At 45.7% G+C, this 16337-nt stretch overlaps 1 protein-coding gene across 1 annotated transcript; it reads right to left on the bottom strand.

Annotated features, from left to right (window-relative positions):
* Positions 1–3291: 3291 nt before the first annotated feature.
* Positions 3292–4248, bottom strand: LOC125644389 (olfactory receptor 52P1-like). The gene has a single exon (XM_048868282.2). It carries the CDS (start codon positions 4246–4248, stop codon positions 3292–3294), a length of 957 nt encoding a protein of 318 aa, XP_048724239.2.
* Between the last annotated feature and the right edge of the window lie 12089 nt (positions 4249–16337).

Genomic DNA, 16337 nt, shown 5'->3' with positions numbered 1-16337 from the left:
CTTGTATCTGAAACTAGAAATATGAAATATAACTCTGAGGGCCTATTTTAATTATGCAAAGTGTGGGCCATTAATGGTGGTTTGGAATCTTAATGGCTCCCATGAAGCTAGACAATTGACTGGGATGTCTCTATTTGCAGTCATGTCTTCCTTGAGTCAGGGTGGGAGGAATGAAGGCTTGGGGTCTTACCATGACATGTGATCATGTCACCTGAACCGGAATCCATCTTTAACCTTGTGCTTTTCGATTGAGAAGGAAGGGATGGGAACCCAGAGAGGGACCAAGGATTCCCACCTTATGCAAAAGATATAAAAGCGGTGGAACAGAACAAAAGGAGTCCATCATGAGCAATCCCCCAGATACCCTGAGCTGAGCTGGAACAAGGGCTGTACCAGGGGAAAGAATTGTGCCCAGACTGGGAAGGTGTCCAGTCTGTGAAAGAAACTTATTGAACCATCTCTGAGGGTGAGATTTTATCTGTATTCAGTTTTATTACTGTATTAGGCTTAGATTTGTGTGTTTTATTTTCTTTTACTTGGTAATTCACTTTGTTCTGTCTGTTACTACTTGGAACCACTTAAATCCTACTTTCTGTATTTAATAAAATCACTTTTTATTTATTAATTATCCCAGAGTATGTATTAATACTTGCAGGGGGCGGGGGGGACGACAGCTGTGCATATCTCTCTGTCAGTGTTATAGACGGTGAACAATGTATGAGTTTACCCTGTATAAGCTTTATACAGGGTAAAAGGGATTTATTTAGGGTTTGGCACCATTGGGAATTGGGCATCTGAGTGTCAAAGGCAGGAACACTTCTTAACTGGCCTTCAGTTAAGCCTGCAGCTGTTAGGGGAAGTGGTTCAGACCTGGGTCTGGGTTTGCAGCAGGCTAGTGGGTCTGGCTCAAACCAGGCAGGGCTCTGAAGTCGTAAGCTGCTAGGGGCAGGAAAGCAGGAGCAGAAGTAATCTTGGCACATCAGGCAGCAGCTCCCAGGGGTTTTCTGTGATCCAACCCGTCACACTCCCCTTACACTCTCCTGTGTAGCAAAGTCCTTGTAATGATGACATGGCTGGTCCCAGAATTCCTGGCAGGCTGAAGCACCAGTCTCATTGTGGTCACTTAGGACAGGTGCTAGGGTGGACCCACTCCAGTGTGCCCTCTTCACACCAAATGCTTCCGTGACTCTCTGATCATGACATTATGTTCAAACCAAATATATTTTACTAAACAATAATGGTTAAAAAAATGAAAAAAAAAAGAGAAATGTTCAAGAAACAAGTAACCCCACTCTGCGGGCATGGGGAACACCACAAACAGCTAATTCTGGTATGTAAGAAATGTTCCCAGTTTGTTCCTCACATGTCCCGTGCCTCCTACCCAGGCCGTGGCTGCTCTGCCTGATACTGTAAGTGAGGCATCTGTCCTGGTGATGGTCATACTCCCTTAGGCTCTAGGTTGCAGTATTCTTCTCCCCAGCATCTGTCCTTCCATCTCATACACGTACACCCTTCTGCCTTCTGGGCTGCTTCTCTGCCCCTTATGTTTCTGGCTGCTGCTGCTCTCCCTCCAGCTCAGCTTGAAAGACTGCCAGATTTCTACTGCATTATTAGCCCAAAGTCATTTAAAAACTAACCCCAAATTAGCTCTATTTCTTGAAGCAAACGGATATTTTTTAATCAACACATTGGCCTATACATCAAGAAAGAAATGGAAGATTTCATTAGATATCTAGTACAGATTTGATTTCTTTTTAAAAAGCTACAAGCCCCAGCAGGAGTTGATGCACCTTAGCAGCAAAGCTATGAGATGACAAACAAAATCAACCCCCCAGTACTGGTACGAGTATCCCAATTGAGGGTTGACAGGTGTTTAAAAAAATGACTGTATTAAAAATAATCCAAAAGTAGCCCAAGACTTATGTAGTCTAAAAACAAAAAATCACATTATTATGTTATGTTTTTTCTAATGGCATTCAATGATGGTAATCAACGTCCATATTTTGAGTTGAATTAGCTTGTTGCTGTTAATCTCTAAATGGCAACATTTCATCCTCGATGTCTTCATTGGGAGTAGAATGCTCCTCCTACTGCTCATATATCAGCAGTGACCACTGCAATTATTTCTTTCTTTGGTGCAAACTGTTCACAACAGATTTTGTGTCATTGCATATGTGCCCTAATAAGAATGTTTTCTATAAGTTCCTCTTGCATCTTCTTGCACAATTTTGTTTATATCAAATTCATCTGAGAAAAAACAATCATTCAACTGCAGCATTGCTAAAAGGTAACAACAGTAATGAAAGAGCAAACAAGCCAAGTTCACTAAAGTCTTTGTCCTTAGCTGAATCCGTGTTTTCGAGAACTTCAACCCCAAACTGCTCAACTTGGTATTCCTGAGCATGAGGCCAGTGAACCATCAGCAAAACTCTCCACTGCTGCTCCAACTGTCCAAGCTCTCCACAAACCAATGGCAAAAATGAGATATCAGCCAACCTAGCTCATGCAGAGCTGAGCGCAGTAGAAGGATTCAATCACCTCAACATTTGGTGGCAATCTCTGTTTCATCTGTTTCAAAAACTCCAACATGAAATCTCGACACCTATTTTGACATCTTCGACAGTGTGAACTGTTAGTGTCTGTTTTGAAAGTTCCAACCTGAGAGCAGCTCAATGGTTTTGGTTGTAGTTTAATACAGTAGTCCCGTTCTCAAAAATACACAGTTTCACAAATCTAACCAATAAGCTCTAGAAGAATGTCTTCAATTCCTGCAGCAGCTTTCCTGTATTATCACTTTCCAGTTGAAATATTTGGTTTATCCTACAGGCTTCCCGAATCACTGGACATAGGAAAATCAGGTAAATTTTACTCACCAGATCTCTGAACATATGAAAAAGAAGTTCAGCATTGTTGTTTCTTTCTTTGTCTTTGGCTATGTAGAAGCATAGATTCAGTCTGTCAAACTGATCAAGAATCCTCTACACACAGGTATTAATGCAAAGCCACCTTACGCCAGAAAGCTGCATTATCTTCTGGTGGTCTGAAAGTCATGGAAAGGCCAAGTGACAGGGGTTGGGGCTGATGGGTGATGCTGAAAGAGGTCAGGTGATGGTCAGAGAGGGAACTCAGCAATGGAGAGAGCACTGGTTGATGATGGAGTGATAAGTCATTAGGTGTGAGGAATTTCTCAGACTATGAACTTCCACAATGGTGAGTTTAGCCTAACTAGAAGAGAGCACCCATGATTAACAAGGGGATATCCTTTCCCCCTCTTGTCAGAAAGTTTTAAAGTCAGTGGCCCCTGAGAAAGCACATTCTGCAAGTGCATTTGACCACTTTCTCACGAAGCTCTTTGTTTTTGACGCCGTAGATGACAGGGTTGAGCATGGTGGGGAGGAGGAAATAGAGGTTGGCTAAGATAATATGAATGTGGGGAGCGATGCCCTGACCGAACCTATGTGTCAGACTGGAAAAGAAGAAGGGAGGATAAGACATTAGCATCACACAGATGTGGGCTGTGCACGTGTTAAGGGCTTTCTGGTGGGCTTTCTTGGAGGAGATTCTGAGGACAGCCCTGATGATCAGACTGTAGGACAGGGCAATGAGCATAAGATCTAACCCTAAGACTACAAATGCTATCACCAAGCCATACATCTTATTGACTGTGGTTTCCCCACATGACATCTTCACCACAGCCATGTGCTCACAATATGTGTGGGGGATAATGTGGTTGTCACAGAATGGCTGCCTACTCAGAAGCAGGGGCAGGGGCAGCATGAGGAGAACAGCTCTTATCAAACCCACTAGCCCTAGCTTAGCTATTCGTGCATTGGTGAGGATGGTGGCGTATCTCAGAGGGTTACATATGGCAACATAGCGATCAAAGGCCATTGTCACGAGGACAGCTGACTGAATAATAGAAACTGAGTGAAGGAAGAACATCTGGGTGAGGCAGCCATGCACAGTAATACCTTTCAAATTAAACCAAAATATACACAGTGCGTTTGGCATGACGGAGGTAGATATGCAGATGTCTGTGAGTGCCAGCATGCAGAGCAGCAGGTACATCGGCTTGTGGAGGGACTGCTCCTTGCCTACCACAAACAGAAGCATGAAATTTCCTAACAGGCCAATAATGTAGAACATAGAGAATGGGATGGAAATCCAGATGTGAGCAGCTTCTAGCCCAGAGATGCCCATTAGGATGAATGTTGAAGGGTCAGAGGGTGTGCGATTGAAATCTGCCATAAGGTTGTCAATATGTCAATCAGGTTCAGAAATGCTCAAGGTTCCTGTGAAGGGACAGAAACATAGTGAGGGGCTTACACACTCTATAACAATTATAAAAAAAATACATTTCATAGTTATTAACAACCTAGAATGGGGCTGAACAGCGAGGTGGCAACTATTGCAGATGGCACCAACTTATTTAGGTCATAGTCAAGTCCAGAGAAGTCCTCAGAGGGAGCTAACCAAGCCAGGTGAATGGCACATTACCTTCAATGTTAATAACTGAAACATGTATTCACATTGGAGGGAAAAGCTTGAACTCCTCAAACACCTAACAAGGTTGTAATTTAACAGTATGAACTCAGGACAGGGAGCTGGGCATCATGCTACACAGCTCTGGGAAACCCTCCTCACAGTGCAAGCAGGGACAGAAACTAAGCAAAACATTGGAACCCAGAAGGAGTGGGATGGGGAATCATACAGAAAATACAATGTATTGAGAAAAAAGAAAAGGAGTACTTGTGGCACCTTAGAGACTAACCAATTTATTTGAGCATAAGCTTTCGTGAGCTACAGCTCACTTCATCAGATGTATACCGTGGAAACTGCAGCAGACTTTATATACACACAGAGAATATGAAACAATACCTCCTCCCACCCCACTGTCCTGCTGGTCATAGCTTATCTAAAGTGATCATCAGGTTGGGCCATTTCCAGCACAAATCCAGGTTTTCTCTCCCTCCACCCCCCCCCCCACACAAATTCACTCTCCTGCTGGTGATAGCCCATCCAAAGTGACAACTCTTTACACAATGTGCATGATAATCAAGTTGGGCCATTTCCTGCACAAATCCAGGTTCTCTCACCCCCTCACCACCCTCCCAAAAACCACACACACAAAATCACTATCCTGCTGGTAATGGCTCATCCAAAGTGACCATTCTCCCTACAATGTGCATGATAATCAAGGTGGGCCATTTCCAGCACAAATCCAGGTTTTCTCACACCCCCCCACCCCCATACACACACAAACTCACTCTCCTGCTGGTAATAGCTCATCCAAACTGACCACTCTCCAAGTTTAAATCCAAGTTAAACCAGAACATCTGGGGGGGGGGGGTGTAGGAAAAAACAAGAGGAAATAGGCTGCCTTGCATAATGACGTAGCCACTCCCAGTCTCTATTTAAGCCTAAATTAATAGTATACAATTTGCAAATTAATTCCAATTCAGCAGTTTCTCACTGGAGTCTGGATTTGAAGTTTTTTTGTTTTAAGATAGCGACCTTCATGTCTGTGATTGCATGACCAGAGAGATTGAAGTGTTCTCCGACTGGTTTATGAATGTTATAATTCTTGACATCTGATTTGTGTCCATTTATTCTTTTACGTAGAGACTGTCCAGTTTGACCAATGTACATGGCAGAGGGGCATTGCTGGCACATGATGGCATATATCACATTGGTGGATGTGCAGGTGAATGAGCCTCTGATAGTGTGGCTGATGTTATTAGGCCCTGTGATGGTGTCCCGGTCAGTAGGTTTCCGGTATAGGGTGGTGTTTATGTGACCATTGTTTATTAGCACTGTAGTGTCCAGGAAGTGGATCTCTTGTGTGGACTGGACCAGGCTGAGGTTGGTGGTGGGATGGAAATTGTTGAAATCATGATGGAATTCCTCAAGGGCTTCTTTTCCATGGGTTCAGATGATGAAGATGTCATCAATATAGCGCAAGTAGAGTAGGGGCTTTAGGGGACAAGAGCTGAGGAAGCGTTGTTCTAAATCAGCCATAAAAATGTTGGCATACTGTGGGGCCATGCGGGTACCCATAGCAGTGCCGCTGATCTGAAGGTATACATTGTCCCCAAATGTGAAATAGTTATGGGTAATCAGTCAGACAATGTTTCACTCTCCTCTGGACTCCTCTGTGTAGTACTGGTCACCCTTCTCACACAGGATATTGCAGAACTAGAGGGGTTCAGGGAATGATCAAGGAGAGAGGTTGAAAAGCCTGGGATTGTTACCTTACAAAGGAGGAGATATGAGAAATAAGAGGAGATATGAGAAAAGTCTGTAAAATACGGACTGGAAGGAGAGAGCGAGAACACATGCTCTATCTATTCTCCAACAAAAGATCAAGAGGACATTCAATTACACTGAAATGTGGCAAATTCAAAACAGATAAAAAAAGAATGCTTTCTTCACTTGATCCCTAATTAAACTGAGGAACTCATTGTCACAAGACATAATTGGGTCCATGAGCTAAGCAAGGATCAGTCAGTGTTTGGACATTTACATGGATAGTGAGACTATCCAGTTACAATAGTTACAGCAAAATAAATATTTAGGAAAGCCTATATGCCAATGTGTTTCAGGGCACAAGCCAATCTCTAGCTGTTAGGCATTAGGGTGACAACCTCATGATGGTCAGGTCAACCCCCCATCCACTCACTCCTAGGTTGTTACACCTTGTACTGAAGCACCTGGGACTCTCACTGTCGGAAAGAGGACACTAGACTAGATGTACCATAGGTCTGATCCACAATGCAGTTCTTGTGTTGGAAGGGAGCCAAGTTTCCCTCATGGAAACAGGCATAATCATGCTGGGCTATAATTGTGTACTCAAGAGAATGGGTACTAGGGGCACAAGTGTTGTGGTATTTCGGGCTATAGGTCAGCAACTTGGCTCCCTTCCAACTTGTTTCTTTGGTGAGACAATTTCTGGTGGGTTACAGGCGTTAATTGGCTAGTGTAAGCAGAGACATGTGTCAGCAACTCTGGTGCTTACCTTCTTATGCCTGAATATTGATGAAGTTTGCAGATGACACAAAAAGTGGGGGATGGTAAATAATGAAGAGGACAGGTCACTGACTCAGAGCAATCTGGGTTGATTGGCAAACTGGGTCGAAGCAACCAGTAGGTGTTCTAATGCTGGATATCTACATCTAGAAACAAAGAATGTAGCCAATCCTCACTCGATGGGGGGATATCGTGGGAAGTGCAATGACTCTGAACTAGATTTGGGGGCATGAAGGGGTAATTAGCTAAACACGAGCTCCCAGTGTGACCGTGTGGCCAAAGAGCCTGAGATGATATCCAGGGAAATCTGACTGAAGGAGAGGTAGAGAAGTTTTTTACATGTATATTTCGCACTGGAGCAACAGCTGCTGGAATCCTCTGTCCAGTTCTGGTGTCCATCGTTGAAGATGGATGTCGATACTGTTGCAAATTGCCATCACTACTATGATGAGTCTCACGTTTTCTCTTCTTGCGGGGGTGGGGGGTTCAGGGCACTGTTTCTTGCCCCTGAACTGGGGTATTAACTGCCCCACTAGTGTCCTAGAGGAGGGGAGTGGAGAGGGAGGGACCCGGGCCCGCCCTCTACTCCGGGTCCCAGCCCAGGGGCCCTAGGGATAGCGGTAAACCACTAGAAGTAGCGGTTCCTTCCCCTGGGCTACTTCCCCCTCCTGCCCTTCAGGTTGTGGGGCTCCTTGCCCTCCCTCTGTACAAACCAGGTGTCCCTTTATCTAGGGTCTTAGTCTTCTTAGCCCACCGCAGCACTTCTCCAAACTCTCCTCTGCTTCCCTCCAAACTGCTCTCTGCTCCAACACCAATCCACTCTGCTTCAACTCCTCCACACTGCTCTCTGCTCCAACACTAATCCACTCTGCTTCAACTCCTCCAAACTGCTCTCTGCTCCAACACCAATCCACTGTGCTTCAACTCCTCCTCTTGTCTGATTGAAGCAGGGGTTTTTTATCATGTGACTGGCTTCAGGTGCTTTAATTGGTCTAGAGTAAACTTTATTCCCTCTACAGGGAATAAGGCTCCCTTCTAACACTATCCTGCTGGCCTCTCGCCATGCTGTATCATAATACACTGAAGAGAGTTCAGAGAACAATCACAAGAATTAATAAAAGAGCAGAAAACCTGCTTCATAGTGATGGACTCAAAGATCTCAATCTGTGTAGTTTAAAAAAGATGGTGAAGGGCTGACTTGATAACAGTCTGCAAGTACCTACATGGGATGCAGTGTCACACAAACATCAGTGGTTCTTTCCACTGGCGAAATGCCTGAAGTTACATAACAAGAAGTTGGATTGAAAACTGAGTAAAGGTTGTGACACCCAGTCTTCAGTTCTGTGGCTTGCCAGGGCAGGTCCCCACCCTGCCCAACTTCCATTCCTGTCACACAGCGATACCCCTCACTGAGGTGCCAGACCCCACAGCAACAGCTCACAGAAATCTCTCCTCAGACCAGGTTAAACTCAGTGTCTGCCTGAGTTTAACCTGGGAAAAAGGGGGGATCAGACTGAACAGCCTTTCTTGGGGCTGAAGGGAACCCCTGCAGCAACAGCTCAGCCTGTCCTGGAAGGAGAGAGAGACAGACCCGATGGGAGGGAGAGAGGACGAGGAGACTAAAAGTAACTCTTCCTCAAAATGACACAAAGCTTTAACGTATTGCAGCCCGTTAGAAACACAGACATCCCTTCCGTGTTGGCAATTGCCACTGTAACGACACTGTAGTGGGGTTGCTCACGGGATAAGGGATTGTCAGAGGCAATCTACTACAGTGTGGTCCACATTACATTCCAGTGTGAGACACCCCTCCCCCCCCCCGAGGCCTCATTATGCCTCTTTTATTTTTATCGCCTTTTAGTGCTTCTGAACCACTCCAGAGCCAGAGATGCTGGGGGAGAGAGAGAGCAGTCTCCTCTCTCTCCTTGAAAAAAATTGTTATCCTAATCGTTCTGAATCTCTAAGCCTGTGAGTTTGAGATTTCAGTAACTTTCCTCTCAGTTCATTTTGGTTCAAATGAGCTCACCCTTCCTTAGAGGGCTCAGGACGACTCCAGTTGAAGTCACTGAAGACTAATGACCAGTGTACCATCAGGCTATTTATTTAAGACCCTACATGTGGATTTAGGGTAAACTCCTGGCTGTTTTCAGAGCTTTGCCATTGACCTCAATGGGATCAGATTCATCCTGAGTTTTTAACTTTCAGCTACAGGCTTCAAAAATCACGGCTTCAGGTCCTGCTACTGAGAACACTCTTCTGTAAGGGTGCTGAAGGAGTCTAAAGGAAAGCCCCAATTTACGTGGCATTCTGAGACCGGGCATGAAAGATGGGGATTCCAAAGCAAGTGGGCCCTCATTTGGCTCTCAGGGAGGACAGCATCAATCTGGAGCGACCCAGTGAAGGTCAAATGCGAGAGCAGAATCTGGCCAGTGTGCGGCCCATTCTTGTTGTGAACCCCTGGTAACACAGAAACCCACTGTAGAGGCTTTGGCTGCACTTCCTAATAGGTCAGTGAAGTCGATGAATTGGAAAAATTGAGTGAACCATAAAAAAATCACACCGCCCAAAAAAGGAAACTACTGAGACAGATAGAGGGGCACAGTAGGAGGCAAAGAACTGATCTTAAAAACAAATATTTGTCTAAACTATTTCCAGTACATTTGTAGTTTCAATTTTACTGGGTAAATCCCTGGGTGTATCTAACAATAATAAACTGTTCAAGTCACCGTGCTGCTGAAGTCCTGCCCAAATGGTTCTTGACTTGTACCCTGGAAACCTTCCTGAGCCCATAGCACTAACTTTACTGCAGAAACAGGCAACTCACCATAATCCTGCTCAGCAGAGGGAAGAAATCTCCTTAGGGCAACAGCAAGGCAGAGCCCTGAGAATCAGCGAATGAATCTCACAAGTCTGACATTCGACGTGCTAGGGAGTGATCTTTATGATTCACCTGTACAGTCCCTGCAGACTCTCAGGTTGGCCAGGACTCCTGGAAAATCCCCTCGGCTCCGTGAGCAAGTGGGATGAGCAGAAACAGACCCTGGAGAACTTCAGCTTGAGAGCCTCCCCCGGGAGTGAAGAAATGATTCCCCGATACCAGGGGCTCAGATTGTCAGGGCAAATTGAGTCTTGCATTCTGTTGTTCAGCCTAGCAATTAACAATGTTTTTTTCTTTACTGTGTGTAATGCATTGCTGTCTGCATAGAATCATAGAATCATAGAATATCAGGATTGGAAGGGACCCCAGAAGGTCATCTAGTCCAACCCCCTGCTCGAAGCAGGACCAATTCCCAGTTAAATCATCCCAGCCAGGGCTTTGTCAAGCCTGACCTTAAAAACCTCTAAGGAAGGAGATTCTACCACCTCCCTAGGTAACGCATTCCAGTGTTTCACCACCCTCCTAGTGAAAAAGTTTTTCCTAATATCCAATCTAAACCTCCCCCACTGCAACTTGAGACCATTATTCCTCGTTCTGTCATCTGCTACCATTGAGAACAATCTAGAGCCATCCTCTTTGGAACCCCCTTTCAGGTAGTTGAAAGCAGCTATCAAATCCCCCCTCATTCTTCTCTTCTGCAGACTAAACAATCCCAGCTCCCTCAGCCTCTCCTCATAAGTCATGTGTTCCAGACCCCTAATCATTTTTGTTGCCCTTCGCTGGACTCTCTCCAATTTATCCACATCCTTCTTGAAGTGTGGGGCCCAAAACTGGACACAGTACTCCAGATGAGGCCTCACCAATGTCGAATAGAGGGGAACGATCACATCCCTCGATCTGCTCGCTATGCCCCTACTTATACATCCCAAAATGCCATTGGCCTTCTTGGCAACAAGGGCACACTGCTGACTCATATCCAGCTTCTCATCCACTATCACCCCTAGGTCCTTTTCCGCAGAACTGCTGCCTAGCCATTCGGCCCCTAGTCTGTAGCGGTGCATTGGATTCTTCACAGTATGTGTGGCTACAAGATACGGAACCAAAAACCATTTTCAACTGATCATAGCAGTATACCACAGCATACCACCCATGCAGTTGTAATATACAGCGCATTAGCCTCTGAAAAGTCAATGCCACTCTGTGAAGGCCAAATGAAGTCATCCTTAATTAATGCAAGTCATAGAGCGTGGAAAACGCTTTCTTCAACCAGGATACTGGAATCAAAGGTATTTGCCAATATCCCTTTGTGAGGTCTGAAGTGGCTATATACCTGGAAGATCAAACTGTTCTAATATTTCATCTCCTCTCTGCATCAGGTAATCATCAAATTTCAATATTCTATTGATCTTTCAGACATCGATGCAGAAAAGAGGTTGTGCAATCCTGTGTGAGAACTAGTTCAATGGTTCTTCTCCACTCACTGTGGTGTTTTACATTGTTATGCCCTGCTGGAGTGAGAACACAGGGGTAAAGGAACCAAACAACTACCTGTCATAAATATAAAGGGAAGGGTAAACTCCTTTGAAATCCCTCCTGGCCAGGGGAAAGCTCCTCTCACCTGTAAAGGGTTAAGAAGCTAAAGGTAACCTCACTGGCACCTGACCAAAATGACCAATGAGGAGACAAGATACTTTCAAAAGCTGGGAGGAGGGAGAGAAACAAAGGGTCTGTGTCTGTCTGTATGCTGGGTCTTTGCCGGGGATAGACCAGGAATGGAATCTTAGAACTTTTAGTAAGTAATCTAGCTAGGTATGTGTTAGATTATGATTTCTTTAAATGGCTGAGAAAAGAATTGTGCTGAATAGAATAACTATTTCTGTCTGTGTATCTTTTTTGTAACTTAAGGTTTTGCCTAGAGGGGTTCTCTATGTTTTTGAATCTAATTACCCTGTAAGATATCTACCATCCTGATTTTACAGGGGGGATTTCTTTATTTCTATTTACTTTTTTTTTTATTAAAAGTCTTCTTGTAAAAAACTGAATGCTTTTTTATTGTTCTCAGATCCAAGGATTTGGGTCTGTGGTCACCTATGCAAATTGGTGAGGCTTTTTATCCAACATTTCCCAGGAAAGGGGGGGTGCAAGTGTTGGGAGGATTGTTCATTGTTCTTAAGATCCAAGGGGCTGGGTCTGTAGTCACCTAGGCAAATTGGTGAGGCTTTTTACCAAACCTTGTCCAGGAAGTGGGGTGCAAGGTTTTGGGAAGTATTTTGGGGGGAAGGACGCGTCCAAACAGCTCTTCCCCAGTAACCAGTATTAGTTTGGTGGTGGTAGCGGCCAGTCCAAGGACAACGGGTGGAATATTTTGTACCTTGGGGAAGTTTTGACCTAAGCTGGTAAAGATAAGCTTAGGAGGTTTTTCATGCAGGTCCCCACATCTGTACCCTAGAGTTCAGAGTGGGGGAGGAACCTTGACACTGCCATATATCGACCTTTTGTTCTGGATACAGTCCCTGCTCCATGCTTGAGTCACAGGTGCCTGGGGGCCTAATTTGGGCTCCAGAAGGGATGAGTGTGATGGGTTGTCAGCCCCAGGGTACAGTCTGGGAGCCCTGGAAACTGCTATTCCTCTCTAATGACCCGGGTGGGCTGGCCCTTTTCCATACTGCTTTGCTGGTGATTCAGCCTCTCCAGGCCCTGTTATCACCCAGCACAACAGCAGAATGCACCACACACCCAAACTGAGCTACCCGAGGGCTTACTTAAGCCACCCAAGTACAAACAGCAGACACCGGGTGTTAGAGGGTTTTCCTTTCACCCTCTCCCTTTCTCTGACTGAATCTACCAAGGTAAACACAAGTTGCCATCACTGAGGATGGGCGTGGCTGCAGGAATCAGGAGTGTGGCGCTTGGTAGACCGTTGTGCAGGCCTGCAGGTTAGAAGGAACATTGACCCCATCCTGATGGCCATGGTCTTGTTTAGCAGCCCTTGGTGGAACGGTTTGTGTGTGTGTTGTTTGATTGTGGAATGCTGGGTGTGGATTGCTCTCTCAGACACAAATCCCTGAAGTCTTTAAATGTACCTGCTGTGAAGACTGTTAGTAGCAACATTTCCAGGTCTTGTTACATGTCATTCTTCTCGGTGGTGTCGGTCTGCTCGGTGGCCTCACATCTTTCGAGACTTTTTGTAACAAGTTTGGCAGTGTCAATATGGAAATCTGTGCAGCTAGAAACTTCTCCTCAGGGGATTTTCTGGGCCACTTGAAATCCCAGAGAGGTGGGCAGAGCCCTCTGGGCGCTAACTGCCTGGCTGTGGGAACCTACTATTTGGGATTGGTGATTGGGGGTGGAGGGAACACCATTTTTCTGGATTTTCCAGCCATTCAGTTAGTTAGAATCTTTCTCAGTCATTGTTCATTCTTTAGACCTACCTATTAATTGCCTTGCCTGTAAGGGTTAAAATTGTAGAGTCCCAGATTCACAGGAATGCTTAGGGAAGCAGAAAGTGAGTTGGCAGGAGGCCAGGAGAGCCAATGAAAACAAAGCATTGATTTTGAATTGGCAGCCACAGCCCTTTCTTTTCCTGTTGTTCCTGTTGTGTTGGGGAGGCAAGGCTGCCGGAAGGAGTTGAAGTAAGCCAACAGCCAGGCATGGAGAATCCAGTGACATCCATGCCTAGGAAATGGCGAAATCTTGAACTACAGATATGTGAGTAGAAGAGGGAATGTTTATTCAGACACAATCAGGTTATTTCTTTATTTTGGGTTTGTTGGGTCTCTCTGCTGAGCACATGTAACTTCCCCCTTGTACTGTTACTTTACAAGCTGAATCCCAGGGAAGCAGTTCTCTGTGTTTTTAAAATTTTTTCAATTGTTCTATGACACCTAGCAACCAAGCAATGTTTTGCCAGATCTGTTTTATTTTGTTTAATAAAAATCACTCTTTTAAGAACTTGATCTGATTCCTGTGTCCCAGAAGGTGGAGATTCTGCACGCACATGCCTAAGACCGCTCAGCCAAATTACTGAGAGGAAATAAAGTTCCATACTTCTCAGTTGGTATCAACAGCTGGATTTTTTTTCAAGCTCTCTCCAGGGAGCTTGAGGGCACCTCACAGGAAGGAATTCCCAAGTGTGCCATCCTGGGTTTTCAAGGAGGTTTTAGCATTTGGGTGGTGGTAGCAATAATAGTCCAAGGCCAGGGAATCTGTAACCTTGGGGAGTTTTAATGCCACCCATAAGCAGCAAGAACTTTTAAGGTCTTTTGCAGGCCCCCACCTTCTGCACTCGAAGTGTCCAAGTGGGGAAACAGCCTTGACAGGGACAAAATGGGGAAACGGAAATGGGCAGGTGTGTGAAAGGCTTAAGCTCCGGAGCAGCATGGGGACATTCGTGGAACGTGCCGGCTGTACCGAAAAAGGAGTCCAAGGAGTCACTGAGGCTGCCCAGAGGAATCATAGAATATAAGGGTTGGAAGGGACCCCAGAAGGTCATCTAGTCCAACCCCCTGCTCGAAGCAGGACCAATTCCCAGTTAAATCATCCCAGCCAGGGCTTTGTCAAGCCTGACCTTAAAAACCTCTAAGGAAGGAGATTCTACCACCTCCCTAGGTAACGCATTCCAGTGTTTCACCACCCTCTTAGTGAAAAAGTTTTTCCTAATATCCAATCTAAACCTCCCCCACTGCAGCTTGAGACCATTACTCCTCGTTCTGTCATCTGCTACCATTGAGAACAGTCTAGAGCCATCCTCTTTGGAACCCCCTTTCAGGTAGTTGAAAGCAGCTATCAAATCCCCCCTCATTCTTCTCTTCTGCAGGCTAAACAATCCCAGCTCCCTCAGCCTCTCCTCAGAAGTCATGTGTTCCAGACCCCTAATCATTTTTGTTGCCCTTCGCTGGACTCTCTCCAATTTATCCACATCCTTCTTGAAGTGTGGGGCCCAAAACTGGACACAGTACTCCAGATGAGGCCTCACCAATGTCGAATAGAGGGGAACGATCACGTCCCTCGATCTGCTCGCTATGCCCCTACTTATACATCCCAAAATGCCATTGGCCTTCTTGGCAACAAGGGCACACTGCTGACGCATATCCAGCTTCTCGTCCACTGTCACCCCTAGGTCCTTTTCCCCAGAACTGCTGCCTAGCCATTCGGTCCCTAGTCTGTAGCTGTGCATTGGGTTCTTCCGTCCTAAGTGCAGGACCCTGCACTTATCCTTATTGAACCTCATCAGATTTCTTTTGGCCCAATCCTCCAATTTGTCTAGGTCCTTCTGTATCCTATCCCTGCCCTCCAGCGTATCTACCACTCCTCCCAGTTTAGTATCATCCGCAAATTTGCTGAGAGTGCAATCCACACCATCCTCCAGATCATTAATGAAGATATTGAACAAAACCGGCCCCAGGACCGACCCTTGGGGCACTCCACTTGATACCGGCTGCCAACTAGATATGGAGCCATTGATCACTACCCGTTGAGCCCGACAATCTAGCCAGCTTTCTACCCACCTTATAGTGCATTCTTCCAGCCCATACTTCCTTAACTTGCTGACAAGAATACTGTGGGAGACCGTGCCAAAAGCTTTGCTAAAGTCAAGAAACAATACATCCACTGCTTTCCCTTCATCCACAGAACCAGTAATCTCATCATAAAAGGCGATTAGATTAGTCAGGCATGACCTTCCCTTGGTGAATCCATGCTGGCTGTTCCTGATCGCTTTCCTCTCATGCAAGTGCTTCAGGATTGATTCTTTGAGGACCTGCTCCATGATTTTTCCAGGGACTGAGGTGAGGCTGACTGGCCTGTAGTTCCCAGGATCCTCCTTCTTCCCTTTTTTAAAGATTGGCACTACATTAGCCTTTTTCCAGTCATCCGGGACTTCCCCCGTTCGCCACGAGTTTTCAAAGATAATAGCCAATGGTTCTGCAATCACAGCCGCCAATTCCTTCAGCACTCTCAGATGCAACTCGTCCGGCCCCATGGACTTGTGCACGTCCAGCTTTTCTAAATAGTCCCTAACCACCTCTGAACGCTGCCCAGGTGTGTAGGACAGCTAAGGAACAGAAACAGACCCCCTCAGTCGCAGGGAAACTCCTTGTGGAGTGTCGTCCTCCTGGGTCGATTGCTGGCTGTTTTGGCCAGTGCCAGGGAGAATCTGATGAGGTCTTGTGACTTCATGGCGTTACCCTGCTGGTAAGGGTGGGGTTCTGCACCAAGTGGCTTTTGGTAAGAGACTAGGAGACCCGCTCCATAAAAAAGACGTCACTTACTAAGTGATACTGTAGCATACATACACAGTAGTAAACACGTGCTCTGTATGGCTTAGCGTAATCATAGCTCTTTTCTTGCAACCAGGGACCTTCGGATCACAAGGCTGGGGTCCCTTGCGATCCAGCCACACCCCCCTCGGTGACACAATCTGACCAAACACAAC

The sequence above is a fragment of the Caretta caretta genome, chromosome 1 (assembly GCF_965140235.1).
Source record: "Caretta caretta isolate rCarCar2 chromosome 1, rCarCar1.hap1, whole genome shotgun sequence".
NCBI lineage: Eukaryota > Metazoa > Chordata > Testudines > Cheloniidae > Caretta > Caretta caretta.
Note: the sequence above shows the minus strand (reverse complement) of the source record. Positions and strands in the feature narration are given on the sequence as shown.

Bases quoted from the DNA above. Each gene is read 5' to 3' on its own strand.
- LOC125644389 (XM_048868282.2), bottom strand. From the start codon at position 4,248: ATGGCAGATTTCAATCGCACACCCTCTGACCCTTCAACATTCATCCTA.